The sequence below is a fragment of the Papio anubis genome, chromosome 2 (assembly GCF_008728515.1).
Source record: "Papio anubis isolate 15944 chromosome 2, Panubis1.0, whole genome shotgun sequence".
Classification (NCBI taxonomy): domain Eukaryota; kingdom Metazoa; phylum Chordata; class Mammalia; order Primates; family Cercopithecidae; genus Papio; species Papio anubis.
This window is the reverse complement of record NC_044977.1, coordinates 118,228,967-118,256,847: the sequence shown is the minus strand read 5'-3', so window position 1 is coordinate 118,256,847 and position 27,881 is coordinate 118,228,967. Positions and strand designations below refer to the sequence as shown.

General features: G+C 38.1%; 1 protein-coding gene and 1 long non-coding RNA gene across 6 annotated transcripts in view; one reads left to right on the top strand and one right to left on the bottom strand.

The window, feature by feature from the left end:
• Positions 1 to 284: 284 nt before the first annotated feature.
• LOC108584384 lies at positions 285 to 11,807 on the bottom strand. 2 transcript variants are annotated; one of them, XR_001899405.3, is made up of 4 exons: positions 10,784 to 11,807; positions 10,299 to 10,409; positions 9,276 to 9,378; positions 285 to 2,425 (listed from the first exon to the last, which is right to left on the bottom strand). It is a non-coding gene; the product is annotated as an uncharacterized LOC108584384 (long non-coding RNA). The 2 variants fall into 2 exon arrangements; XR_002520475.2 differs by having other exon boundaries at positions 10,299 to 11,807.
• A 60-nt stretch (positions 11,808 to 11,867) lies between these two features.
• Positions 11,868 to 27,881, top strand: part of ECT2 (epithelial cell transforming 2) — an 80,812-nt gene continuing 64,798 nt past the window's right edge. For 2 of the 4 annotated variants that reach the window (XM_003894820.3, XM_009201353.3), the window contains exons 1-11: positions 11,868 to 12,038; positions 15,724 to 15,875; positions 16,510 to 16,589; positions 18,345 to 18,527; positions 20,311 to 20,400; positions 21,158 to 21,265; positions 22,599 to 22,672; positions 23,407 to 23,537; positions 23,682 to 23,797; positions 23,901 to 23,963; positions 25,260 to 25,482. In XM_003894820.3, the coding sequence (XP_003894869.1) occupies positions 15,746 to 15,875; positions 16,510 to 16,589; positions 18,345 to 18,527; positions 20,311 to 20,400; positions 21,158 to 21,265; positions 22,599 to 22,672; positions 23,407 to 23,537; positions 23,682 to 23,797; positions 23,901 to 23,963; positions 25,260 to 25,482 (1,198 nt within the window). In that variant the 5' untranslated portion in view covers positions 11,868 to 12,038; positions 15,724 to 15,745. Of the gene's footprint in view, positions 12,039 to 15,723; positions 15,876 to 16,509; positions 16,590 to 16,709; positions 16,803 to 18,344; positions 18,528 to 20,310; positions 20,401 to 21,157; positions 21,266 to 22,598; positions 22,673 to 23,406; positions 23,538 to 23,681; positions 23,798 to 23,900; positions 23,964 to 25,259; positions 25,483 to 27,881 lie in introns of all 4 variants that reach the window. The other 2 variants (XM_009201351.4, XM_003894821.3) reach the window with 2 other exon arrangements.

Below are 27,881 nucleotides of genomic sequence, written 5' to 3'. Positions count from 1 at the left end.
TAGTGAAAGAGACAAACATTAATCTAGTAATTACATCAAGTACCACGGAAGAGATACTCATGGTGCTGCGGGGTGTGAGTGAGGGTTCTGATAACGTGGGTAGTTAGAAAAGACCTTTCAAAGAGTTGGAAGTGAGCACGCACTAAAAGATGAGTAGCAGTTACCTACTCTAGGTTAAAGGAATGGGGATTAGAAGGGTAGGTAGAGAGAAGAGCAGGTGCAAAAACTGCTTAGAAGGAAGGCAGGTATAGTTAGACCCAAGAGAAAGGAAGTAAACATAGTATAAGATGACATTGGAGAAGCAGATAGAGGTCAGACTATGCAGGCCCAGTAGGACTGAAGTGTTTTAAGGAGATGATGACATAATCTGTTTAGACTTGCATTATGTTACTCTGAATGCAGGCTAGAGAATGGATCAGATGAAGGCAATATGAATTCTTGGACATCAGTTACAATGCTATTCTTGGAACAAATTTTGAGACTACTATGTGTCAGGAATGTGCCATGTTGCTAAGTGCTGGAGGTATGGAGATACATTGGTGAATAAGACCAAAAAGGCTCTTATAGAACTGAAACCATCTTAATTATTTCCAAGGCAAAACATATATGTATTATGAATAAAGGTATCGGTACTTTTATATGTACAATATAAAATATAAACATCTATAACAAGAATACTAGACTAATGGAAATAAAACTTTTGATCTTGGTTTTGTCAGTAACTAGTTATCTGACCTTGGCAAAGGAGTGTAACCTCTATATTACCGGCCTTGGTAAAATTCATCTGTTAAATAGAGAAAGAGGCTGAGGAGCTGAGATTTTTTTTTCCTCTCGTATCTGAAATTTTACTAATCAAATTACATAATTTGAAATAATAGCTTTGTCATATTTGGAAACCTCTTGCTCCCTCAAAGAAAGCTAATTCTATTCTTCCAAATGAAACTTTAAGTGCTAAATTTGTAGAGTCTTGCAAATCTGTGTCAAGTGATTTATAGCCTAATGGTTCAAATGAATAAAGTAACAATTCCTATACTAATTTACTGACTATTGAAGTGTGCAAAATAGCTTCTTCTGGCTCATTGTGATTATAATTTCTAAAGCTTATTTTATAGGCACAGATGACAGGTTAGAAGATATAACCAACTTGGAAATATGACATTTTAATTGGAAAATGTTAATAATTCCAAAGAAGGACAGAACTCCATGATTATTCACTAAGCTTTTGAAATAATAATCTTATATAATAAATTCTTGGAGGTTACTGAATGTTTGTAGTTGTACCTAGTGTGGCATTATGTATAGCTATGTACTTAATGAATGTGTTGCAGGGTAGGGATGGCAATATAAAAGGAGAAAAACAATTACATGAGATCTAGGTGACATTACGATGTTAATATTTAAGCAAAGTAAAACATTTAATCCTTTGATGAAAGATTTAAATTTGCCATAAAACGGTGTTACTGCTTGATTATATAATAGTTCATATTTGGAAGTAAAATCTATAAATTATATTTTGTTGTAAATTTAGGTAATAAAAACAAAGCCCACCACAATAATTGTTGCTTAGATCATCTTGGTAAGAAAGTTAATAATTTTTCAATTGTACCAGTTCTCATTAGTGGACTAGAACAAACTATAAGGGTGTGAGAAATCTTGTTTACTCCGATTTATTGAATGATTGTACTGGCAGTGTGCACATTTGTGAACGAGATTGGTAGGGAGGAGGGTAGATACACTATATCACATACTAACTTTCCTAAACTCGCCATTCTCTGCTTCCCTGAGGGAATATAGATGAAAAAAAGAAAGATGGATATGGAGGAGAGAGGGGAGAGAGGAAAGGAAATATGAATACAGAGGAAAGAGTAAACTGGAAGAGGAACAAAGGTGAGATGGGGATCCCGAAGGATGGTCCAGAGTGTCAGCAAATCCGGTTGGAGATGCAGATGGAGAAGCTGCTCCTCCACAAGAAGTTCCATCCTCCCCATCAAAAATTATTGTATTGCATGGGGGAAAATACGTCATATTCTTCAATATACTAAGTACTTCAATTCCTTTGTTATTTTGTGTCTAAAACATGTTCATTCAGCATCTTAGGTATTGTAGATTACATTTTTTTTATAGTTCTCGCATTCAATGAACTGGTCATTGTGATTACATTATAAATGTGTGTGTATATACATATATGTGTGTGTGTGTATATATATATCCCATACAAGCTTTAAACAGGTTTTGTCCCCTTGACATATGAATTCAATAATTATAATACTTTCAGTGAAGGGACCTGGAGGAAGAAGCTAACATTTAACATAAGGAATCTTGGCTAGGATCTGTGCTGGAAGGGCACAGAAGACTGGCCAAGGACCACAGCAAGCAGTACACGTCTTCCAGACAGGAGGAGACAGCTTAGGTGCAGCAAGGATTCCTGAAAAGAGAAGAGGGTTTAGTAAGAACGTCTGAATTGGAAAAAAAAAAAAAAAAAAAAAAAGAATGATCAGATTTGGTACAGAAGAAGGAATTATTCCTCTTGGTGAGAAAATAATTCAATGATGGGTCAGGCTCAGTGGCTCATGCCTGTAATCCCAGCACTCTGGGAGGCCGAGGTGGGCAGATCACAAGGTCAGCTGTTCGAAACCAGCCTTGCCAACATGGTGAAATTCCATCTCTACTAAAAAAACAAAACAAAACAAAACAAAACCAAACCAAACCAAAAAACTAGCCGGGCGTGGTGGCGGGCACCTGTAGTCCCAGCTACTCAGGAGGCTGAGGCAGGAGAATCGCTTGAACCTGGGAGGCAGAGGTTGCCGTGAGCCGAGTTCTTGCCACTACACTCCAGCGTGGGCAACAGAGTGAGACTCCATCTCAAAAAAAAAAAAAAAAGAATTCAGTGGTGGTCTTTCCTGTGTCAGCCTTGGTGTAGCGGGGACAGGTGTTGTATTGGATAGGGTAGGGTGGGGAAAGAGAAATAGCAGCATAGGTGCCATTGCTCCTGTGGTCGGGGTGGGAAGGCAGTGTAGAGAGCCACCATTTCCATCAGGCAATTACAGGTCAGCTGAGATAACATAGCAGTAAGAGTAGTAGCAACCATAATAGCAGTGGAAGTAATGGGAATATTAACAGCTAACATCTATTGAATATTTACTATGTGCCACAATGTTTCAATTATCTATATTAAAGCCTTCAATTCTCATAACAATACTTTGAGATAAGTACTATCATATCCTTTACAGAAGAACAAACTGAGGCATAGGGATGTAAAACAACTTGCTTAAGGTCACATGGCTAGGACATGAAAAAGCCAGGTCTGAAACCCAGGGAATCAGGCTCCCTATTCTAAAGCTATAGAGCCTCTCAAGCAGACGGGGGAAGCCTATTGTAGAGAAGTGTTCGGGGACCCCAAGGTGTGAAATCTCTGCAAAGTGATGGTGGCCCAAGGAGAAGAGTCCCACTTGAGAATGACAGCATGCGAGTCAAAGTGTCTCTATCTGGTAGTTGCACTGCAGAAGAGGATGGCTAAGACAAAAAACCAGGGAAACAAAGAAGTAGTGGGGAACTGTTCACGCTAAGAGACAAGAGCTTTTCGTCTGCACAGAGAGAAGTAAACAGTGTTGGTAGCTACTTCCAGGCAATTTGCATAAGCAATCTTGGAAAATTGACTTGGAAGAAATCAGGTTTCAGCAATTAAGCTATGGGGATTTAAGAGAGAAACACTGGCTTGCATTATTTTAAGCCACATTCCTTGAATATTACCCCCTGTTATACTCTGGATATTTGACCCGCCAAACCTCATGTTGAATTGATCTCCAGTGTTAGAGGTGGCACTAATGGGAGGTGTTTGAGTTATGGGGGAGATCTCGCATGAATGGCTTGGTGATGTCCTTGGAGTAATGAATGAGTTCTAGCTCTATTAGTTCCTGTAAGAATTGGTTGTTTAGAACAGTCTGAGCCAGGTGTGGTGGCTCATGCCTGTAGTCCCAGCTACTCAGAACTCTGAGGCAGGTGAGCCTGGAGTTTGAGGTTACAGTGAGCTATGATTAGCACTCCACTCTGAGCAACAGAATGAGACCTTGTTTCTGAAAATAAGAATCTGGCCTCTGGCACCTCCCTGCTTTCACTCTTGCCTCCTCTCTCACCATGTGAGGCCTCTGCACAAACCAGCTCCCCTTCCATTTCTACCATGCGTGGAGGCTTCCAGAGGCCTCACCAGAAGCAGATGCTGGCACTGTGCTTCTTATACAGCCTGCAGAACCATGAGCTGTGAGGCCGCCAGCGGTGGCTCAGGCCTATAATCCCAGCACCTTGGGAGGCTGAGGCGGGCAGATCACTTGAGGTCAGGAGTTTGAGACCAGCTTAGGCAACATGGTGAAACCCCATCTGTACTAAAAATACAAACATTAGCCAGGTGTGGTGGCATGTGCCTGTAATCTTAGCTACTCAGGAGGCTGAGACAGGAGAATTCCTTAAACCCAGGAAATGGAGGTTGCAATGAGTCAAGATCACACCATTGCACTCCAGCCTGGATGACAGAGCCAGACTCCATCTTAAAAAAAAAAATAAATTGTTTTAGAGTGGGGTCTCACTGTGTCACCTAGGCTGGAGAGCAGTGGTGCAATCATGGCTCACAGCAGCCTTGAACTCCTGGGCCCAAGTGATCCTCCCACTTCAGCCTCCTGAGTAGCTGAGATTACAGGCACATGCCACTGTGGCCAGCTAGTTATCCCTTTATAGAAATGAAATGGGCTAAGATACCCTGTAATCATGGGGAAACAGTTACCACATTTTCTTTTTTGTGTGTGTGAGACAGAGTCTCGCTCTGTCGCCCAGGCCAGAATACAGTGGCGCGATCTCGGCTCACTGCAAGCTCCACCTCCTAGGCTCACGCCATTCTCCTGCCTCAGCCTCCCAAGTAGCTGGGACTACAGGTGCCCGCCACCATGCCTGGCTAATTTTTTGTATTTTTAGTAGAGACGGGGTTTCACATTGTTAGTCAGGATGGTCTCGATCTCCTGACCACGTGATCCACTCACCTCGGCCTCCCAAAGTGCTGTGATTACAGGCGTAAGCCACCCCGCCCGGCCCAGTTATCACATATTTTTAGGAAACATAGGGTTAGCCAGGTATGATGACTCATGCCTTATAATTCCAGTGACTCAGGAGGCTGAGGTGGGAGAATTGCTTGAGCCCAGAAGTTCGAGACCAGTGTGAGCCAAACGGTGAGACAACATCTCTTGAAATTTAAAAAAAAAAAATTAGATGGGTGTGGTGGCACACACCTATAGTCCCAGCTACTCAGGAGGCTGAGGTGGGAGGATTGCTGAAGTCCAGGAACTCCCAAGAGTTTGAGACTGCAGTGAGCTATAATGGTGCCTACCCTCAAGCTTGAGTGACAAAGCCAACTCCAACTCAGCTCAAAAAAAAAAAAAAAAAAAAGAGAGAGAGAGAGAAACACATAGGGTTAGAAAGCACATTCTAATATTTAGTATGCAGATAATTTATTCCAATTTATACACAAAACTATAACCAAGTTAATAAGTAGAAATAGGCAGTAATAAGTCAACATGAACTTACTGACCTATTTTGACATCATGAACAATTGATAAAGCAACAGTAACAAGTAGAGAAGGAGTATTCATGGCTGCTAATTTACTGATGGAAAAAAAAAAAAAAGATGCAGAAACCCCAGCCAGCCTCTGACATGAAATAAGATATAGACAGAAATCAAAGTACTAAAAAATCTGGTTATCTTTCCGCTTTCCCTTTTTTCCATAATTTTTATTTTTTGCAAATTTTTTTTGAGATGGGGTCTTGCTCTGCTGCCCAGGCTAGACTGTAGTGGCATGATCTCAGCTGACTGCAGCCTCCGCCTCCTGGGGTCAAGAGATCTTCCCACCCCAGTCCCCCACTCTGAGCAGCTGGGACCACAGGAGTGCACCCCTATGCCCAGCTAATTTTTTGCAGTTTTGGTAGTGATGGGGTTTCTCCATGTTGCCGCAGGCTGGTCTCAAACTCCTGAGGTTAAGTGATCCGCCCACTTCAGCCCCCAAAGTACTGGGATTACAGGGGTGAGCCACTGTGCCCAGCCTCAATAAATATTTTTTGAGAGCACAAGTGCCAGGGTACAAAGATGAAAAGGATATGGTTATTTTCCCTATTCTTGAGTAGCTCATATTTTAACAGAGGAGACAGCCATGTTAACCAATATTTACAATACAAGGTGACAGGAGCCATACTGAGGTATAAACAGTATTAAGCTCTTACAAAACAGAAGAAGCAGTTTACTCTCCATGGGATAGTCAAAGAAGGCTTCATTGAGGTGATGCTTGAGTGGGGTCCTGAATGAATAGGAATTTTCATGCAGACAAAGGGAGGCAGGGCAGGTGGAAAAGAATATTCAAAGGTGGGGATTTATGAAATCGCCGGGAATGTTTGTGGACTCGTGAAAAGTTCAGTATGGCTGAACACAGGGTGCGTATGTGGTAGGGGTGAGGGTGATAGAAAATTAGGTTACAGTCCTCTTGGGAAGTCCACCCTATATTGGACTTTATCCTGTGAGCAGTGAAGAAACCATGTCTTTTGGTTTAGTTTTGTTTTTAAGCAGGGGGATACATCGTCATATTTAGTTTTCTAAAAGAAGATAATTCTGTGAATGATGACTGGAAGTAGAGAGAGTGATTAGTTCCCAAAAGACCAACTAGAAGGCTGTCCTTGCCATAGTTTGGATGAGAGATAATGAAGGCCTAAACTCGGGGAGTGGACTGAAAGGGGAAGATTCAGATTCTAAAAATGTTTTTCAGGTCAAATTGGGAGAATGATGTTGGGGGTGGTGGTGCAGGGAGACCCAGAGGAGGAAGGGAACAGGAAGATGACTTTGAGAGATCCAACTTGGGAGTCAGAGTGAATGGGAATTCTACTAAACAAGAGAGAAATACAAGAAGCAGAAGAGAGAAAAGAGGGAGAGCTGGGGAAAGTGAAGAATTCACTTTAGCACATATAGAGTTTGATAGGATTGTGGGTCACAGGAGCAGAAAAAATTGGTAAACAACTGGCTTTATAGAGTAGGTTTCAACAAGGTCTGGCAAGAAAGAGAGACTTGGAACCATATGCATATAACTTAAATCCCTGGGAATGAATGAGTTCACCTAGGGAAAGGGGGTTGCCTGAGAATAATGGTTTGGGGAAAAATAATACCTAAGCAAAGGAAACTGAGAAGGAAAGATCAGAGAGGCCGGAAGAGAAGTAAGACAGTGAAAGTGGTGGTCTTTCAGCAGTTGACTTAATGACCATGGCTTAGAAAGGGCTGCTATCATTAGGGCAAACTGAAGGCTAAACATCCTTGATTCATCTGTGAAAGGGATTAGGAGATGGGAAGAAAATGTTGTAATCAGAATGGAATGTTTGAAGTTAACATTTCAGAGCTAAAGCAATTCTGAGTGTAAAACATTTAGGATATTGTCCTTCAAAATAAGTGTTGAATTGAGGTTTTGGGATTCAAAAATTCAAGGAACTGTGAATCTAATTGGCTGGTTCATCAAAAGAAGAAAGTCAGAGAACTAGTTTTCTGAATTTGGAAACTGTTCTATTTATTTAATGATACTGCTATTTTTCAGAAATTTATATGGATGTAGTAATTTTTACATATTTTGATTCCACTCTCATCCTCTATATTTAATCAAACTCCAAGTAATTTTTCCTTCTTTATCTCTCCAATTCATCTTTTCTATCTTAGTTCAGACTATCATTTCCTATGAGTTTGAATTCAACCGTATTCTCACTGGTCTTTCTTCTCTTTGATTCTTCTATTTCAAGTGAGGTTGTGTTGTGTTCCCAGATTGCTACTTTTTTTTCTTTTTTTTCGAGACAGAGTCTGGCTCTGTTGCCCAGGCTGGAGTGCAGTGGCTTGATCTCGGCTCACTGCAACCCCCACCTCCTGGGTTCAAGCGATTCTCCTGCCTCAGTCTCTGGAGTAGCTGGGACTACAGGTGCGCACCACCACGCCCAGCTAATTTTTGTAGTTTTCTTAGAGACAAGGTTTCACCATATTGGCCAGGGTGGTCTCAAACTCCTGACCTCAGGTGATCCGCCCGTCTTGGGCTCCCAAAGTGCTGGGATTACAGGCGTGAGTCACTGCGTCCCGTCCGGATTGCTACCTTTAAAAAAATAGCACAGACTGGCAGGGCGCGGTGGCTCAAGCCTGTAATTCCAGCACTTTGGGAGGCCGAGACGGGCGGATCACAAGGTCAGGAGATCGAGATCATCCTGGCTAACACGGTGAAACCCTCTCTACTAAAAAAAAAAAAAAAAAAAAAAAAAAAACTAGCCGGGCGAGGTGGCAGGCGCCTGTAGTCCCAGGTACTCAGGAGGCTGAGGCAGGAGAATGGCGTAAACCCGGGAGGCAGAGCTTGCAGTGAGCTGAGATCCGGCCACTGCACTCCAGCTTGGGAGACAGAGCAAGACTCCGTCTCAAAAAACAAAAAACAAAAGACAAAAAAAGCCAGAGCATATAATTTTCTTGCTTCAAGGTTTTTAATTGATCTTAAGTGCTTTCAGCATAAAGTTTAAATTCTGTCATGGCAGTGGAGCCCTTCCCAAGCTCCTTTTAACATGGCATTTATTTTACTTTTTATTTTTTATTTTTATTTTTTGAGATGGAGTCTCACTGTGTCGCCCAGGCTGGAGTGCAGTGGCGCGATCTCGGCTCACTGCAAGTTCCGCCTCCCGGGTTCATGCCATTCTCCTGCCTCAGCCTCCCGAGTACCCGGGACTACAGGCGCCCGTCACCAAGCCTGGCTAAATTTTTTTGTATTTTGAGTACAGACGGGAGTTCACCGTGTTAGCCAGGATGGTCTCGATCTCCTGACCTCGTGATCTGCCTGCCTCGGCCTCCCAAAGTGCTGGGATTACAGGCATGAGCCACCGCACCTGGCCAGCATTTATTTTTTTTTAAGATATGGGGGCGGGGCAGGTGGGTCTTGCTCTATCGCCCAGGCTGGAGTGCAGTGACGAGCTCATAACTCGCTACAGCCTTGAACTTCTGGGCTCAGATAATCCTCCCGCCTCAGCCTCCTGGGGACTGGGACCACTGGCACATGCTACCAAAGTCGGGTAATATTTTAATTTTTACTTTTATTGTAGAGACTGGGGGTGGGGCGGGGGCGGGGGCGGGGTCCTCACTTTGTTGCCTAGGCTGGTCTTGAACTCCCAGCTTCAAGGCATCCTCCTGCCTTAGTCTCCCAAAGTGCTGGAATTATAGGCATGAGCCCCACACCCAGCCTAACCTAGCATATGCAGTTGTCTTCCACTCTCCTCTTCATGTGTATTATGATCCAGGCACACCAAACTGTTCACTGTCTCCTATATATACTGAGCTTTTATGAGAGCCTAAAGAGCAAGTAAACAAGCCAATATTAAGCATTTAATTTTTTAAAAAAGTTCAAGGTTAATATGCCATTCAGTTCAATTGCCTATGCCCTATATAGTATTTAAACATTTTTCATAATGCTGATCTTGAAACACTCTAGCACTTGAAACAGTTTCTGACTTAGTAAGACTAAGTTACTTGCATCATTGTTTTGTAGGTATTTGAATTCTGTGAAAACCTATGCATACAATAAATTTTCACCACAAATACAGCTATCTGCTAGAAGTATCATGAGAACAAGGTCCATGTTTGTCTTGTCACAGCTATATTCTCAGTGCTAGCATAGTGCCTAATGGGTGCTTAATAGTTATTAAATGGATAACCTATGAATAGGTTAATCAGGACATCCAGTCTCTCAAATATCATGAATGAACTTGGATCTAGCTCATTCACTCTAGAAATATTTGGTACCTACATGTGAGATTCCTGTGTTTATTAGAGAGCAATGTGTAACATTTGCCTTTGCAGTACTAGCTTTTTGAAAAGACCTGAAGATTAGGGATCATGTTTTACTTTACCAGACACCTGCCCTCTGCTAGGTGCAATTAAGTGGCATATGATCACCTATGCACACAATTTTCTGAAATACTCCTCTCCACATTGCTTTCTTTGAGCCTGCAGACAGATCTATACTAGACTTTATTTACACTCATCTATTATTTCTGGGTTCTAATGCAGGCTAAAATATTTATTAGGAGACTGGGTAAGTTACTTAAACCTTTCCTACAGTTTCATGGTATCATGAGACTATGATACCTACTTGTGCGTTGTTTTAAGGATTAAATAAGGTATAAAGTGCATAGTAAACTATCAGTATGTTGATTCCCTTTCTTCTCTCCCTTATACTCTAATTATCTGTTTATCTGCTAATTTCCCTCACCAGATTGTGTGGTCCAGAGAGGCAGTTTTCTATGCCGTATTCATTTTTATAACCCCAACAAGCACAATGGCTGTCTTAAAGTTAGTAAATATTTGCTGAGTAAATGAAGACCTAAGAGAGTGAAAAAGATTTCATTTGTTAATCTAACTGCCACACATCCCTTAAAAGAAATCAAGTATAGCTTTTGTTAGGGAAGTTGAAAATTCATGGCAATGATACCATACACAGTTAATCATTAGCCTTGGAAAGTCTGTTGAGCAGAAAGCGGTGCACAAAGGAAGTAGGGCTGCTTCTCACAGTAGCTTAATATGTTTTCAGTGATGAACATTTTTGGAATGCTAGGCACACCCAACTTCCAAATATGCAAACACATTCCAAATGGAAATTTCAATTCTTGTTTTTCTTTTCTTCTGCCCTAACAGTTATCACAGCATTTTAATGAAGGTCAGACTTAAATACTGATAAGCAGGGAAACCAATAATTACCAGATTGCTTCATTCATTTTGTGGACAGCATTATAAACTTCTCGGGCATTCTAAGATTGCCTGACAAAATTAGAAAAAATTATTAAGTCCCCACGACCTGCTTGAGATGCTCACAAGTGTTCCATCCCAAAGTACACGTTTGCCTCTTCTTATTGGTATTTAGGTTCTGGCATCTGATTCCCCTTTCTTCTTTTATTTATATTAGCCTTCAGGTGGGAACTATGCATAAACCCACCTGGTGGGGGTGTATTTTTCTTAAGAGATTGTGTTATATGGTATCATATTTAGAGAATAAAGAAATAAATTATTTTCATAATAGCAACTCTAATCACAGGAAAAACTTGATAAATTCTTGACTAGACTTTAGGGGAAAGTACAAGTTCTTAGTGGGCGGAGGGGGGCAACAAGGAGGCAATTTGGCTCCAAAAATTCTAGAATCTAGTGGCATATTTTTATCAAATGCAAGCTTATCTTTTTAAAAATCCGAGAATTTTTCAAATTTCTAAGAATTGATTCTAACCCGCGATATTCCCTAGATGGGAGCGCAGTGCTTTAAATAATAGGATTTAAATAAGAGGCTGCTGATTCGAAGTCCACCTGGGGAGCCCGAGTTCTAGGACCGGTCCTTGGCCCTGCCACACGCCAATACAACTATCAAAGTCAAAATCCCTTAACTCAAATTTAAATACATTCGTAAAGCAGAAAGCATCCTGATAGGAAAATCCTACAGCTCACAGCAACCAGCAGGGAAACATTTATCTCTGGCGGCACTGATTTAAGTTTAGAAGATTTGGTATCGTTTAAAAAAAAAAAAAGCTGGGTGGGGCCGAGGAGAATCCACCCAAACTTTCCTCAGGAAATAGGATGTTTACTGAGTAAATACGCGGTAGTCACAGAAACACCTGCTACTCCTATAAGAGCTCAGGAGCCACCACCGCCACCTCCTGGCCACATCCAGGCACTTCCCTGCAAACTCCTGACGACCCGACGTCCGAGCCGTTGGGCTTATTTGAAACACACGCACAACCAATCAAGCGGCGCCTGCCGGGAGGTGAAGAGCGTCGACCAATCACCGGCCCTCTGGAGACTCCTGCCTATGGGAAAGAGGTTGACATCACACGCCAATCGGCATGGCTCTTAGAGAGAGCAGCTTACTTTTTGAATCGGTTGTGGCGGCGGACGGCAAGGAATGGCGGTATCTGTGAGAGGAGTCGGCTTTTGAAGAGTTGGAAGTCCTAGGGCTTTTTTGAGGGTGGTAAGGACTCTTTGTGAGTGAGGGAGGTCCAAGTGGGCGAGCGGCTCCAGAGCCAAGGGCTCTTTTGCCTGCGGTCGACGTCCCCGCCCCTAGTGACCGCGAATTCCGGAGCGCCCCAGCTCTGGCTTCCCGGCTCCGGGAACTGCCTCGCCGCACCCCACCCCCAGCAGCTGGGCCCTGACGCGGAGTGGGAGCCCGAAGCCCCCAGTATTGCTGGGTATCTTCGCCCTCACCTGTTGGCTCTTTTGGACGGAAGAGTGTGGGTGAAGGGAGGGAGTTGGGAAAGGGATTTTGGCAAGCCGCGCGGCCCTGTGGCTCTGGAGGCCGGCACTTGCAGCCTTTGGGGGCTTATCTCAGAGTGTGCAGTGGTTTTATTCTAGGATTCATCCTGGCTTCTTTGCGGGAAGTTTAGTTTTTCGTTTTTGCAAGATAAATCCAGGCCATCCGCCCCTCTTCCTCCCCAGCCACCCGGCACAGATGTGTCTGGCTTAGTGGTTAAAGGCGCAGCCTCTGGATTCAGCCCGGCTTTGAATACCTCTTTTACCCCTTACTAATAGTTTGACTTAGGGGTAGTTACTTAACCTCTCTGTTCCTAGGTTTCTTCATCTATACATTGAAAATAATAATAGTACCTGCCTCTTAGGATTACTGCAGAGATTAAAAGGTTTAGGACAATGTCTGCCACGTATTAAGCGTTAAGTAAATGTCAGTTGTTAATAGTAACGTTATTGTTAATAACACCACCATTATACCCAGGATTGCATTTTAGTCCTTCACCTTGGAAGATGATTACCTAAAAAGTATTTAAGTAAAAGGAAACTTGAATGTTTGTTTACATGGCAAATTTTATCTCTGGGATAAAAGGGGGCATGTGTTATGGTGTGTTTAGCTAGAAGCTCTTTGGGTCTGTTCTTGGGTGAGAAGCCGTGTAGGTTTATGAACACTGATCCTATTGTGCTTATTTTAAAGGCTTCTGGAATACAGTAACTTGAAAAAAAGTCATTAATATATTTCAATTTCTAATCAGACTGTTGGATGTTAGTCATCAAGTTACCATGCATCTCTTTTTCTCTATAAATTTTGAAGCTGTTTTGGCAATAAATTGATCATATACAGTGTCATCAGGGACAATTTTAATTATTAATCATCTGCTTTTGATCATCTGCTACGCTCCCTCCCTTTTATTAATCATCTGCTTTTGATCATTTGTTGTGCTCCCTCTTAAAGAGGGATGCATAGGAGAAAAACGTAAATATTTTCAATTTTTTTTTTTTTCTTAAGACGGAGTCTACCTCTTGTCACCTAGGCTGGAGTGCAGTGGCAGCATCTCGCCTCACTGCAACCTCCACCTCGCGGGTTCAAGCGATTCTCCTGCGTCAGCCTCCTGAGTACCTGGGATTACAGGCGCCTGCCACCACGCCCAGCTAATTTTTGTATTTTTAGTAGAGACGGGGTTTCACTGTGTTGGCCAGGCTGGTCTCGAACTTGTGATCCGCCCGCCTTGGCCTCCGAAAGTGCTGGGATTACAAGCGTGAGCCACCGCGCCCGGCCTTTCAAATGGTATTTTTGATTTGCCTCCTCCAGTCCTTAAAGCAGGTTAGCTCATCTCCTGACTTTTTTTTTAAACCACCTTTTAAGGGGACTTCGAATGAAAGCCACATTAATGCATTTTCATTGGAAAGGGTTGAGTGTAGAAGACTTAAAATAATAGGGCTGGATAGAATTTATCATTGATTCTAAATTAAGATTGTTACAATTATTGGACCGCTCCTTTGGAGAGCCTTAGAATAATAATTGACATGGATGTATGGTAAAGCAATAAGAAATATCCATATTGTGAATATTACATGAGAATAGTTGTTTGTTGTTCACTTTAAGACATCTAATCAGTTTTCATATTAACTAGATTTGAGTTGTAGTACTACGTGTGTTCCATCACTGGCTATGTGCAGGGCTGAGACAGGAAGCTGAGTTGCCTGATTTTGAAGTGTCACATGACACGATAAGAGCTGTGCTGTTATTAGTGTGCAGGTTATTACATTCCTTATTTTCAGCATCCAAAAATGATGTTATGATACCTTACTGTTTCTTCACAGCATACAGTTTAAACTGTTACTTTGCTAAGACTCTGGAGGAAGGTATTTGTATATTTTATTAATCTGAAGAAGTAGGAAAGGGGAAAGTCTGACATGTAGCTCTTGTTAAAAGTGGGTCCTCTGTATATTTGCCTAATATTTTAGAAATTTTCTCTCAGTAAAGTTGACTTATTGAAAATTGATAAAAATCTCTAAAAAAATTTTTTTTAGAGAGACAGGGTCTTGCTCTATCACCTAGGCAGGAGTGCAGTGGTGGGATCACAGCTCACTACAACCTCAAACTCCTGGGTTCAAGTGGTACCCAGTCTCAGCCTCTTGAGTAGCTACTATAGGCACCTGCCACCACACCTGGCTAATTTTTAAATTTGTTGTAGAGATGGGGTCTTGCTATGTTGCCCAGTCTGGTGTTGAAATTCTGGCCTCAAGTGATCCTCCTGCCTTGGCCTCCGGAAGTGCTGGGATTTCAGATGTGAGCCACCAAACCCACCCTGATGAAAACCTGTTAAACCTTTTATTCCCTGTCTAGCTTTTAAACTCTTCTTAAGTACTGGAAAACTTAAAAAAGGATTTTCTTTCATAGTCCAGAGTTATATTGGCACTCATCAATGCATAATTGTTTTGTCAAACCTTTTAGGGTAGAGGTGTTTTTAAAGAATTACGAAAATACTGACAAGGGAGCAGCCCAATTATACAGGAGAGGTTTAGAGACATCCACAGAGTATGAGTCAAGAGTGATGGATTGGGGGTTAGAAGACAAGCTAGCTGGAGAGTCGAGCACTAAATGCAAATAGATGTGATGTAAATTATGATTTGTGTGTGAAAAATAGCTGAAAAATTCATTGTTGCTGTTGCATAGATTGTATAGGGACTGGGGGAGTTACAGATGGTGAGGGTGAATAGTTAGGCTGGGACCAAATTGTGAACTTGGTGGTGAATTTGGACTTGGACATATAAGGAGGACTCACAGAAGTTGTTAAGCAGGGAAGTGATATGGTCACATTTGTATTTAGGTGCATATTCCTGAAAACCATGTGGAGAATGATTTCTAAAGAAACTGATGGTAAAGTTGTGTGGACCTGTTTTATTAGACCAAGTGACCATTGTGGCATTGAGTGTATAGAGAAGGGAGGCCAGATCCCAGAAATATTTGAGGTAGGATTGATAGGAATTTTGGGGAGGGAAATGTGGGAGAGGAAAGAATAAGGATAGATCTCAGATTTTCGGCTGGGATTTTTGTGGGAGGTGTGTTATGGTGGTGTTACAAGTGAATATAGGAAGAGAAATTGGTTGAGGGCAAAGGTGTGGAGAAGGGAGGTAGAATAATATTTATGATTACAGTTGAGTGTTGTATGTCTAGTAATGTTCTATGTGCTTTTGATACATTATTTTTATTGTATTCCTGTGAGTCAGGTATTAGTATGTTTATTTTACAGAAAAAGAGGCTCAGAGAAGTTCAGTGACTTTCTTTGGTTCATTAAAAAAATGGGTAATAATACTTTTTATAAATTCTAGGTACAGAAGAGCCTCTAATACTTATTTTTGCCCAATGACCATGTTTATGTATTTTTATTCAAATTTTATTTTTTCAGCTGATTTAGAAGAATACAAATCATGGCTGAAAATAGTGTATTAACATCCACTACTGGGAGGACTAGCTTGGCAGACTCTTCCATTTTTGATTCTAAAGTTACTGAGATTTCCAAGGAAAACTTACTTATTGAATCTACTTCATATGTAGAAGGTAAACCTGTTACCTGCTTTAAAACAATCAATTTCTATTTTAATTCCAAACTTACTAGTGACTTTCTTATGATTTAATTTTAATACCAACTGTAATGCTAGAGCACAGGTATTAAGTGAATATTTGTTGACAGAATTCCTTTAAACTATGTCATTTTTCTGAGTATTATTTGGATTATTTGTATGCTTTGCAGCTTTGAAAAGGGAGGCATCTTAATTTGGATATTCCGTTTTCTGTATGTGAGGGCGGTCTAGCTACAACATTGTTTGCTAGAAGTTACACAGTCATGATTAGTTAGGTGAAGAGCTACTTTTTCCTTTACCACTTTATAAATGGGTCTTTCCTAAAATTGTATGCACTGTTGAGGAGGATAACTATGTAAGATAGCGCATTCTCTGGCTAGGAGGAATGATGTTTCTATACCCTGCTACAATATGGTTTCTCTCTCTCTAAAGTGATATATAGCCAAATATTTTTATAATAAGTTGGGAGTTGAGTTCTATTAAATTTAGAGAAAGTTATGATTCCCTCAAAGATGTAATACATACCAGATACAGCCAAAAGAGCGATAAGGAGCTATTGATTGTGATGTTAATACATGATAAACATATTGAAACATTTTAAATTTTAACAGAAGAGATGCCTCAGATTGAAACAAGAGTGATATTGGTTCAAGAAGCTGGAAAACAAGAAGAACTTATAAAAGCCTTAAAGGTATGGAGTTTTAGGGTTTAGTTTAGTTTAGTTTTTTTTTTGTAATGCAATTTTTCTTCCATCAGTGTGTTAATAGTTTCATAACTTTCTTAACCTCATACTTAAGTGTCTTTTCCACAGACTGTTAAAATAATGGAAGTCCCTGTTATAAAGATAAAAGAAAGTTGTCCTGGAAAATCGGATGAAAAATTAATAAAAAGTGTTATTAATATGGTAGGTCAAAGCAACTCATTGCATGTGGCATGCTGCACTTCCCTTGATTGTATTATTCTACTTTCTGGTGATTGGAATTAGGCACAAGGTGTATTTTGTGCAATCTGAAGCTTAACAAATAGAAACTGTTTTATACTTTAAAAATTCGGGTGTTCGAGTGTACTTTAAAAAAAACTGTAGCATATATTTTAAATAATACCAAATTACTTTATAAGGATTTCATTATTAACTTTAAATGACACAAAATCTACAAAGATCTGATAATTTTCTTTTAAACTCCTTAGCTTCTTTTTTCTCATTAATTTTATATTTAGTCTAAATTCTTGCTGTATTTCCAAAATTATAAATCACGGTAATTTATAGTCAGGGAATTTGCTTCAGCATGTGAAATAATCTAATTCTGGAATCCAGGTGTTGTAGTTTGCTAGGGCTGCCGTAACAAAATACCACATAGTTAATTGCTTAAACAGTAGAAATTTCTTTTCTCACAGTTCTGGAGGCTAGAAGTCCAAGGTTAAGGTGTGTGCAGGTTTAGTTTCTCTTGAGGCCTCTTGCTTTGGCTTGCAGTCTCCTTTTGCTGTCCTCACATGGCCTTTCTTGTATGTGTCCTTGCATCCCTGGCGTTTCCTCTTATTGGGACACCAGATTGGATTAGGTCCCACCCATATGATCTCATTTAACCTAATTACCTCTTTAAAGTCCTTATCTCCAAATGTAGTCACATTCTAAAGGCTTCATTCTTCATTCTAGGTTAGGGCTTCAACATGAATTTTGGGGGTACATAATTTAGCACATCACACTAGCCTTGCAAATAAAATTCAAATACTGACCCATTTTGAGTTTTTTAAAATTTTTTTCATTTTTATTTTTAATTTAACACAAGAGTTACAAGAGTTATATAGATACTTCAGTATCTTCATTATTTTTCGTGGATGTATAAAGTGTTTACTGTAAGTAACTTGCCTTTTTATATCCTACATTTGCCATGCTACAGCTGCTACATATTGCACATCTTTCTCTTATTTCTCACATGTCTACTAAAATGATTATGCTAATTTTCCTTTCTGTAAGTATTAAGTGGTATAGTAATGTTTTCCTATTTTTCTGAAGATAGTTAATTTATACAATAAGAACTTTATGTATGGTATCATTTTCTTGGTCAGTAGTGGATATCTTTCTAATGCATCTTGATATCAAAATGCATGTACTTAAAAACTTTAGCATTCTAATTTTATGGAACTTATGCATACTCGATGATTTATGACTAATAAGTAAAAAGTCAGAATTATACCTTTATAATATTGATCTTTAAAATTTAAGAACTTAATTTGAATGGAGATATGTATATGTAAAAATGTAAGTACGTAAAGAAATATGGTTGTTCATTAAGTGTAATGCTGATTATTGTGTGATTGAAACTTACTTTCTACAAATATAAACATATTAAAGTTGATAATGAATTGATTAAGCCTTATTTAGCGAGACAGATGGATTATTTGATATATAAATAATTTTTATTTCTGCTAACTATGTGATTAAAAGGACATTAAAGTGGGCTTTGTAAAGATGGAGTCAGTGGAAGAATTTGAAGGTTTGGATTCTCCAGAATTTGAAAATGTATTCGTAGTCATGGACTTTCAGGATTCTGTCTTTAATGACCTCTACAAGGCTGATTGTAGAGTTATTGGACCACCAATTGTATTAAATTGTTCACAAAAAGGAGAGGTAAGCATATACATTTATTATGACTTTTCAAGTTTAAATTTTTATTAATGAATTTTAATTAGCAAAAAATTTATTTGGAAAAATCTCATTGATTGTTGAGAGTAAAATATTTAGAATAGGAATAATAGTAGCTACTCTAATGTGGTCCTTTAATTCCTCCATTTTAAACTTAGTAGTGAAAAGCTAAAGCCTTTCAAAGTTAAATAATGATAACTGTACATATGCATATACACAGACATATACACAGTCTTTTTTTTATTTTTGAGACGGAGTCTTGCTCTGTCGCCCAGGCTGGAGTGCAGTGGCGTGATCTTGGCTCACTGCAAGCTCGGCCTCCCGGATTCATACCTTTCTCCTACCTCGGCCTCCTGAGTAGCTGGGACTACAGGCACCCGCCACCATGCCCTGCTAATTTTTTGTACTTTTAGTAGAAACGGGGTTTCACCGTGTTACCAGGAGATCAAGGATGGTCTTGATCTCCTGACCTCATGATCCACTCGCCTTGGCCTCCCAAAGTGCTGGGATTACAGGTGTGAGCCACCACACCCGGCCTATACACAATCTTAATATCACAATGTCTTAGAGAAGATTGCTTGCTTAAACTTGGGTTCCAGAAATTCATACATATACGTAAAGTTTTATTTTTCTCAACACAGAACAGATGCCACAGTTCCATTTTTATCAGTTACTGTGTAACTTAAAATTCGAAAATTATTTTAGCTTTTTGTATTTATTTATTTAATAAATAAATAAATGATCTCCGCTCACTGCAAGCTCCACTTTCCCGGTTTCAAGCGATTCTCCTGCCTCAGCCTCCCAAGTAGCTGAGACTGCAGGTGCACGTTGCCATACCTGGCTAAGTCTTTTCTATTTTTAGTAGAGACAGGATTTCACTATGTTGGCCAGACTGGTCTCGAACTCCTGACCTCATGTGATCTACCTGCCTTTGCCTCCCAAAGTGTTGTGATTACAGGTGTGAGCCACTGTGCCCAGCCGCTTTTTGTTTTTAAACAGCATTTCAATATGAGTTGTATGAGAGTTAGGGCCTATTTGGCTGTCTTGGCATTCTTAAGCTTGCCTTATTTACTTAAAATTGCTTACGTCTTTGTACTTCTATTGTTATACATGTTAGTAATAGTAAGCACATGTTAACCTTTAATTCTCTAACATTTTGATTTGGAGTGGTTGGTTTCAAAACCCAAATAAACTTTAAAAGACCAAATTTTGAAAAATAATCATATATAATGATGAAAATCAAGTTTATTCTTTTATTGTTTTTAAACCATTCTCTTTCTTTTATACACACACACACCCACAACCGTTGAGTAAATTATTTACTGAATGTCACCATTTATTAGCTTAAAGATTAGAATTATATTTAAGTGTATGTGTTGTATTTACTCAGTGTTTATTATAAAATGCCTCTGACCTGTTTTAATAACATTAATTAGAATCATTTATAGTAGTGTATGGAGTCTGAAAACTTTGCTTATAGACTTTGCTTCATGTCTGTCAGAGTGCATTTAATATTTGTTTAATTTTCTGAGAGTAGAGTGTGTCTAGATTATGTATATTACATATGATTAAGGAATCAGGGGAAATAGTTTTATTGGGAAACTTGCAATCTGTCTTTTTGCAGTTTTTTTGTTTCATATTGAAAAATGCCAGTAAATCTTTGGATTGGGAAAGTTGAATGGCAAGAGGGGAAATACGTTTAGCTTGAGAAAGTTGTGTTGTATTTTCTACTAAAGAGAAAGCTCACATTTAAAATTGTATCTTTCAGCCTTTGCCATTTTCATGTCGCCCATTGTATTGTACAAGTATGATGAATCTAGTACTATGCTTTACTGGATTTAGGAAAAAAGAAGAACTAGTAAGTATTATGAAACAAATTCAAAGCATATTTTTTATAGCAAAATTAATTAAAATTGGCATTTTTTTTTTCCTTTTTAGTATTATGGTTTTCTTTTTAAAATATTGAAGGATAAAATTACGGCTATACCAGATTTTAAATTTTGTGAAGAAACAAATCCTGAAGCGGCTTATAAAGAGACCAGTGTTTTGTCTAGGCTGGCTTGATATGAATTAATAGAAAGATTTCATAGCAATTCTGTTTGACTCTCTTGTTATCATATTGGCTACGTTGTTTAAAGTTTTTGTTTATACATTGCAATTTCTTACTACAAGTTCAGCCTTAAAGTATTCTATTGCCCTAGAGAATTCATAGAAAGTTCTTTGGTTCACAATACTTTGTTGTTGGAACTGATGGGTATTACTCTAATTTTGTGGGAAGAGTCTTGATGTGATAAAACTTGGTATTTAAAAAAAAAAAACATTATATTTACACAGTATGGTATTAAAAAGCAATGTATTTAGGCCATAGGAAAGGTGGTTGTTTAATTTACTTTTGTGTGAAATCTTTACTAATACCACCTCTATAATTTTGCCTGTGTTAATAGGCAAACTAATCTTTTTTTATACTTATTTTGACATAAAATTTAATAGCTTTATAAAAATCCTGTATTTTATAAATAGAAAGTATTTAGTCAATGCTAAATGAGTGGTAAACATAGTTTAAAATTTTGTTCAAATTAATCAGAAAGTCAATGTTGCTTAATTTTTCTTTTGAGGTCCGATTGGTGACATTGGTCCATCACATGGGTGGAGTCATTCGAAAAGACTTTAATTCAAAAGTTACACATTTGGTGGCAAATTGTACACAAGGAGAAAAATTCAGGGTATGTAAACTTGGGTATTTTTGTGTATTTCAATACAGTATTATTTTGGGATGGGTTTAATAATAGCAGTCTTTTACCTATTTCTTCCACAATTAAAGAACAGAATCTCAATTTTTGCTATGAGTATATTTAGTAAAAAATTTTAAATCATAAGACTGGTTAAGTTTTTCTTTTTTTTTTTTTTTAATAGAGATGGGGTCTTGCTCTGTTACCCAGGCTGCTTTCGAATTCCTGGGTTTAAGTGATCCTCCTGCCTTGGCCTCCCAAAGTGTTGAGATTACATATGTGAACCACTATGCCCGTCAAGAGTGGTTAAGTTTTAAGTAGACAATGGAACTTGAGTGAGGTGTTGAAAGATCACTAGGATCGTGGGGGTTGGTAGATGAATAACATTGTAGGAATTGTGAGAGTAGGTAATTCACTCTTGTCTAAGTGCCTTTTTTTTTTTTTTTTTTTTTTTTTGAGATGCAGTCTCACTCTGCTGCCCAGGCTGGAGTGCAGTGGTGCCATCTCAGCTCACTGCAAGCTCTGCCTCCCGGGTTCATGCCATTTTCCTGCCTCAGCCTCCCGAGTAGCTGGGACTACAGGTGCACACCACCACGCCTGGCTAATTTTTGTAGTTTTCGTAGAGACAGGGTTTCACCATATTGGCCAGGGTGTTCTCAAACTCCCGACCTCAGGTGATCCGCCCACCTTGGCCTGCCAAAGTGCTGGGATTATAGGTGTGAGCCACTGTGCCTGGCCACCTAAGTGCCCTTTATAAGAACAGAGCTCTGCTCTTATAAAGTGGTTCTAAGATTTAACTTGTTAATATTATAAAAGGAGAAAATACTCTTATTAGGATTGGAATCTTAGTTTAAGATTGTAGTTGAATGTCTTAGCAAGTTTTATGATTTTTCTTAGTCTCCCTTAGTGTATTTGTGTAGCAAATGATAATTTTAGTGTACTCTTCAATTTACCCTAAATATTTCAACTCATATATAAGGTTTTAGTGACTTAGTCAGATGTCTTCTTCTGTAGTGCCATCTTGAGGGTCATACTTTCAAGGAATTAAACGTGAAGAATGGAGAAATAGAAATTTAATGAAGATGAACTTCAGAGATATATTTATTTAAAATGAAATAAGGAAACAGTTTGGACACCATGGAACTTGTTTTAAAGTTATTTTACCCTAACTTGTATGATTGGAAGACAGTTTGTTAATTTTTAAATTATTTTGTTACAAAGCAGATAGTGATCTAAAACTGCAAAAAATTAAGTATGTTAACTGTTTAGAAGTTCCTTGAATGCAGTTATTTAAGGAGAAAATTCATTGTAATGTTTATATTTTTAGGTTGCTGTGAGTCTAGGTACTCCAATTATGAAGCCAGAATGGATTTATAAAGCTTGGGAAAGGCGGAATGAACAGTAAGTGTTCAGAAATTCAGTAGTTCATTATGTAAATTAAACATTCTGGTTTAAAGATAAATCCTTGTGCTGAAAAAAGTTATTTCATAGATAGAAAAAATGAATTCAGTCTGAGTAGCTTGGGGAATAAAATCTAGGAAGAACAAAGTTATAAAAAATTATTAAAAAATTGAAAATTGAGGGATATCTTGGATATCTTTGGATTTTGCCTTGTGAAGTAATTTTGACTATTATAAACACTCTGAAATTATTAGATAATAGCTAAATCTGGATATTTGGATTTTGTTACATATTTTTAAAATTTTATGTTGTCTGGTTACATTTTAATTGGTGCTTAAAATTTATTGCCTTGTTTTGCTTAGTTTTCCAAGCTCATGATTTCTTGCTGTGGCACTTCATCATTACTTAAGATTTCATGAAAGTTATCATTACTTAGATTTCTTGAAAACCTTGGAACACAGCACATATAAATCTTCAAATAATAGAGAAAAAATTTGAATCTCTTGTAAAGCTTATCTGTGATCACATTTTGTCAGAAGTTACTTTTGGGATGACTGAGAACACATCAATTTTTTTAAACTGAAGTTTTTGTGAACATTTCAGGACCAAATGTTAAATCGTTCCAATAGATAGATTATGCTAAGACCTTAAGAATTGCTATAGGTTGTAAATTGATATACCTAACACTTGAATTTAAATTAAACTGGTTTTAGAAGAGTGCATTTTGTTTTTAGGGATTTCTGTGCAGCCGTTGATGACTTTAGAAATGAATTTAAAGTTCCTCCATTTCAAGATTGTATTTTAAGTTTCCTGGGATTTTCAGATGAAGAGAAAACCAATATGGAAGAAATGACTGAAATGCAAGGTAAAATTTAGCATAATGTGAAAGTTATATATATTTTAGTCCCTAAGCCTGCTTAATCACTTCCTGGTCAATATACCTCTTAAAAATTTTGAGTTTGGAAATAAGTAGCTCGGCTTACCTATGCTTATGTGCATTCCTCTTTAGGAGGTAAATATTTACCGCTTGGAGATGAAAGATGCACTCACCTTGTAGTTGAAGAGAATATAGTAAAAGATCTTCCCTTTGAACCTTCAAAGAAACTTTATGTTGTCAAGCAAGAGGCAAGTAATTCTAGAATGAGGTTGGTTTTTAAAAACACTGTTAATAGTTTCTCTGATAAAATAAATGTAAACTGTTGATTAAAATGTTTTTTCTCTCACCTAGTGGTTCTGGGGAAGCATTCAAATGGATGCCCGAGCTGGAGAAACTATGTATTTATATGAAAAGGTATGCTTTTAACCCCTTAGTTATTCTGTGAGCTTGATTGTTTGAAAATAACACTTTTCTGTCCAGAAGATTTGGAGAGCGTGTTTAGGACTTTCAGAATGATTAAAACAATTGGGATATCAAGTTATCTTAGTCTGTGTAGATTTAAGTGGAACTATTCAATGTAATGTGTATTATTTTAACCCAATATATGTTGTTCTGTGCTAATTCTTGGTGATAACGTTATGAACAAGAACATCGCTATCTTCAGAAACTTAAGACTTTTAATGGAAAGATAGATTTGTACATAGTTACGATGGGGAATGATGTGTGCCGCAGTTGAGTGATATATTTTAGGTAGCCTCACTCTGAGAGACTCAGGAGGGATTAAAACAGTCAAATAAATGTTGACCCAACTTAGTAGGACAACTAGATAAGGACATTCGTTAGAACCCCAATTGGGAGAGGGCATGAAAACTTTGAGAGTACATTAAAATAACAAGTAGTTTAATATGGATTTAAAATACACTGTGGGAAGGAAGGCCAACAGATAATGGATAGATAGAATCAAAAAGGTTTTAATACATTAATGAGCTTGGATATTATCCTATAAGTATTGGGAGCCACTGAAGAAGGATAAGGGGAGAGATGTCATTAAAAAGATGAGTTTGATAGTAGAATATAGTCAAGGAAAATCTAGTCTTTAGGGTGGATCTTGGTGAAGAGTGGTATCACTCACCAAAATGACATAAAGTTATGAAAGTAGGCTTTATGGGAAGATTTACTTTAGGATTTAATAACTTTGAGTGGAATATTGGAGATGAGTTGTTTCTGTAAAATCTATAGAGTACCATATTGTGTTCTCTTCAGACTTCAAAATGTATAGTTCTTAAAGTTTAAAAAGTGTGCTTTAGATTTAGGGAGAGAACTCTTAAAAATGAAGAGTTACTCAGCACATATTAGAAAGCATTGTGTCCAGGCACTGTGCTAGGGATACAGTGAACAGCCTGTGAATGATCCCTGCCTTCGTGAAGTTTACGGGCTAATGAAGGAGCAGACAGTAAACAAGTTTACAGATGAAAATGTAATGGTGATAGTGGCTATGAAGAAAAACGAGGTGCTCAGGGTTAGACAATTACAGTGGTCTCTTGACTATTTAATGTTTTACGAAACTTCTGAATTGCCTGGTAGAGTGTAGGGTTATAAAATTATTGTGCAAATCCAGATTTTGTCAGACTTGTAAATATATTTTTCTCTTGTTCCTGTCTCAGTAAAGAACCTTGGAAGTAAATTGAGCTTTTTTGCTTTTGATTACAGGCAAATACTCCTGAGCTCAAGAAATCAGTGTCAATGCTTTCTCTAAATACCCCTAACAGCAATCGCAAAAGACGTCGTTTAAAAGAAACACTTGCTCAGCTTTCAAGAGAGACAGACGTGTCACCGTTTCCTCCCCGTAAGCGCCCATCAGCTGAGCATTCCCTTTCTATAGGGTCACTCCTAGATATCTCCAACACACCAGAGTCTAGCATTAACTATGGAGGTAATTCACCTTTTTAAAAACTTGTCTTTAAAGTTTAGTGGAATGGAATAATTGTTAGAATGTAGATAAATCCCTGATATAGTGAATGTGGAAGTCTTTGCCTTTAATTACCTTTGTTCTAGCTGTAGAGAAAAGACACATGAATAGTTAAGCTTAATAATGTTGCAATTGAATGACTGCTTACTACATGCTAAATGCTTTATATATTTTGTGTGTTTATAATAGATTTTATTACTCCTGTTTTACAGATGACTAAACTGAGATACAGAGAAGTTGAGTAATTTGTCCAGGGTCATATAACTAGAGAGTGATAGTGCTGTTCAAAAAGCAAACAAAATCACAGGGGAGGTCACATAAATTATGGAGAAAATAGGTAGAATGAAGTCAGAGGAGGGTGAGTTCACTTTGTGCTGAACTGATATAGAAAGGTTCCTATAATTCTTCCTTGGTTATCAGTATTTCCCTCTTGTTTTGATTTTTAGTCTGTAAACAAATGTGTTTTCTAGATTTAAGAAACAAATCCAAATCTCCTCTGGACCTCATGACACTTTTCATTTATTGTCCCATTTTTCTGTTCGCTTTCACATCAGTATACCTTGATCTATTGTCTCATTTCCTTGATTCTCATTGTCCTTTCAACCCATTCTAGCTGATCTGCAGTCCTTGTTGGGGAGACAGTTTTTATGCATTCAACACATGAATAGCTACTCCTTTATGGACACTTTTTTTTTTTTTGCTTCTGTGATACTACTTTCTCATTTCTCGTTCTCCTTGGCCTAACTTCTTTTTTTTCAATTCTAAATGTTGTATGATCCTCCTGAATCATTGTTTCTTCTCTATTGTACTCTCCCTGAATTATCTTAGTAAATTATATGGTTTTGAAAAAAATTTTTATGCTGATAACTCCCAAATTTGTCCTCTTCCCTGTCAAGCTACCTACTTTGTACTTCCTTGTCCATGTCTAATAGATATCTTAAACCTAACATAACCAAATTAGAACTCTTGATTCTGCCACTCTTAATTCCTCTGTTCCTTTGCTCTTCTTCATCAGTCTTTTCTGTAAAAAGGATCTCTCTTAGATGATTGCAGTAGTCTCCTAAATAATCTCTCCCTTTTAATTTGTGCCTTTGCATATGCAGCACTTAGAAAAGTCTTTAAAAATATATAAATTAGATGATGTCACTCCTCTGCTTTAAAATCACGTAATGGCTTTGCATTACTGTAGCTTTTAAGTCCCTATGTAATCTTGCCCTCATCTACCTAATCTCATGTGGTACTATGCTCTCTGATAATGCCTGTACTCTCTAAGCGTCAGTCATACCATCTTTGTTATTCTTCAAATATTTTTAGTACATTTGTACTTCAGGACTTTGTTAGTTACTCTGTCTGCCTCAAGGAAATCTGAGTGGATTGTCTGTAAAGTTAAATTCCCCCACTCCTTTCTGCCAACCCTGTGACCTGGTTATTGTTTTTAGTAGTAGTTCTTACGATAGAAATTATAGTACTTGTTTACTTCTTTATTATTTGATTTGCATCAAATAAGTAATCTTTAAGAGAACATGAACCTTGTCTGTCTGATTCTGTGTTTTATTCTCAAATCCTAGTATAAAGTGGGTATTCGTTAAATACTTAAGGAAAGAATCGAAAGTGAATTTAAGGTTGGCCCAGAAAATTAAAATGAGTTTGAGAATATAAAGAGGAGCAAATATACAGATAATAGCATACAAATTGAGTTTTTAGGGAATCATGGATAGAATAATGGATAGTTTGCTTGGAATGTGGAAGAGTAATAGTTAAATTAAAAATGTTAATTTGAGGCCTAGTATTAGATCACTTTCAAATAAGACTGTAATATCTGAATTGTATATTGTCATCAACAAGGAATTTTAGAAACTCCTTGAGCAGCAGAGAAATTGATTGAATAGATAATTCATAGAGAGTTGTTCTGAAGAATGATTAGAAAGACGGCAGTTTGGAGACAGACCATGATGTAATCTATTACAGTGGCTTCGATCATGAAATAATAACGTGCTGAACCAGAGTATGTGGTGGTTGGAAAGAAAAGTAAGAGGCACAGGAGAAATATTGGTAGAATGAAGTAATAGGAAATAAAAAGAGATGAAGGCAAATTAGTAATTTAAATGAAAGAAATGTTGCCTCGGCATTGAATAGATAGGAAATGTATATTTTAGAGGAGGGTAGTGCAGTTTTAGAGAAATCCAAGTTACATTAAGGCAGAACTGTCCAGTAGGCGTTTGGAAAAGTTGACCCAGCTTGAGAGGGAGAACATGATTAGATCTGAGAATGTACTAGTTTTATAATCATAATGGACAAGAGCATGGGATGGTAAGAGGAGATCATAAAGGACTGAAACTTGAATATGCATTTTTTTTTTTTTT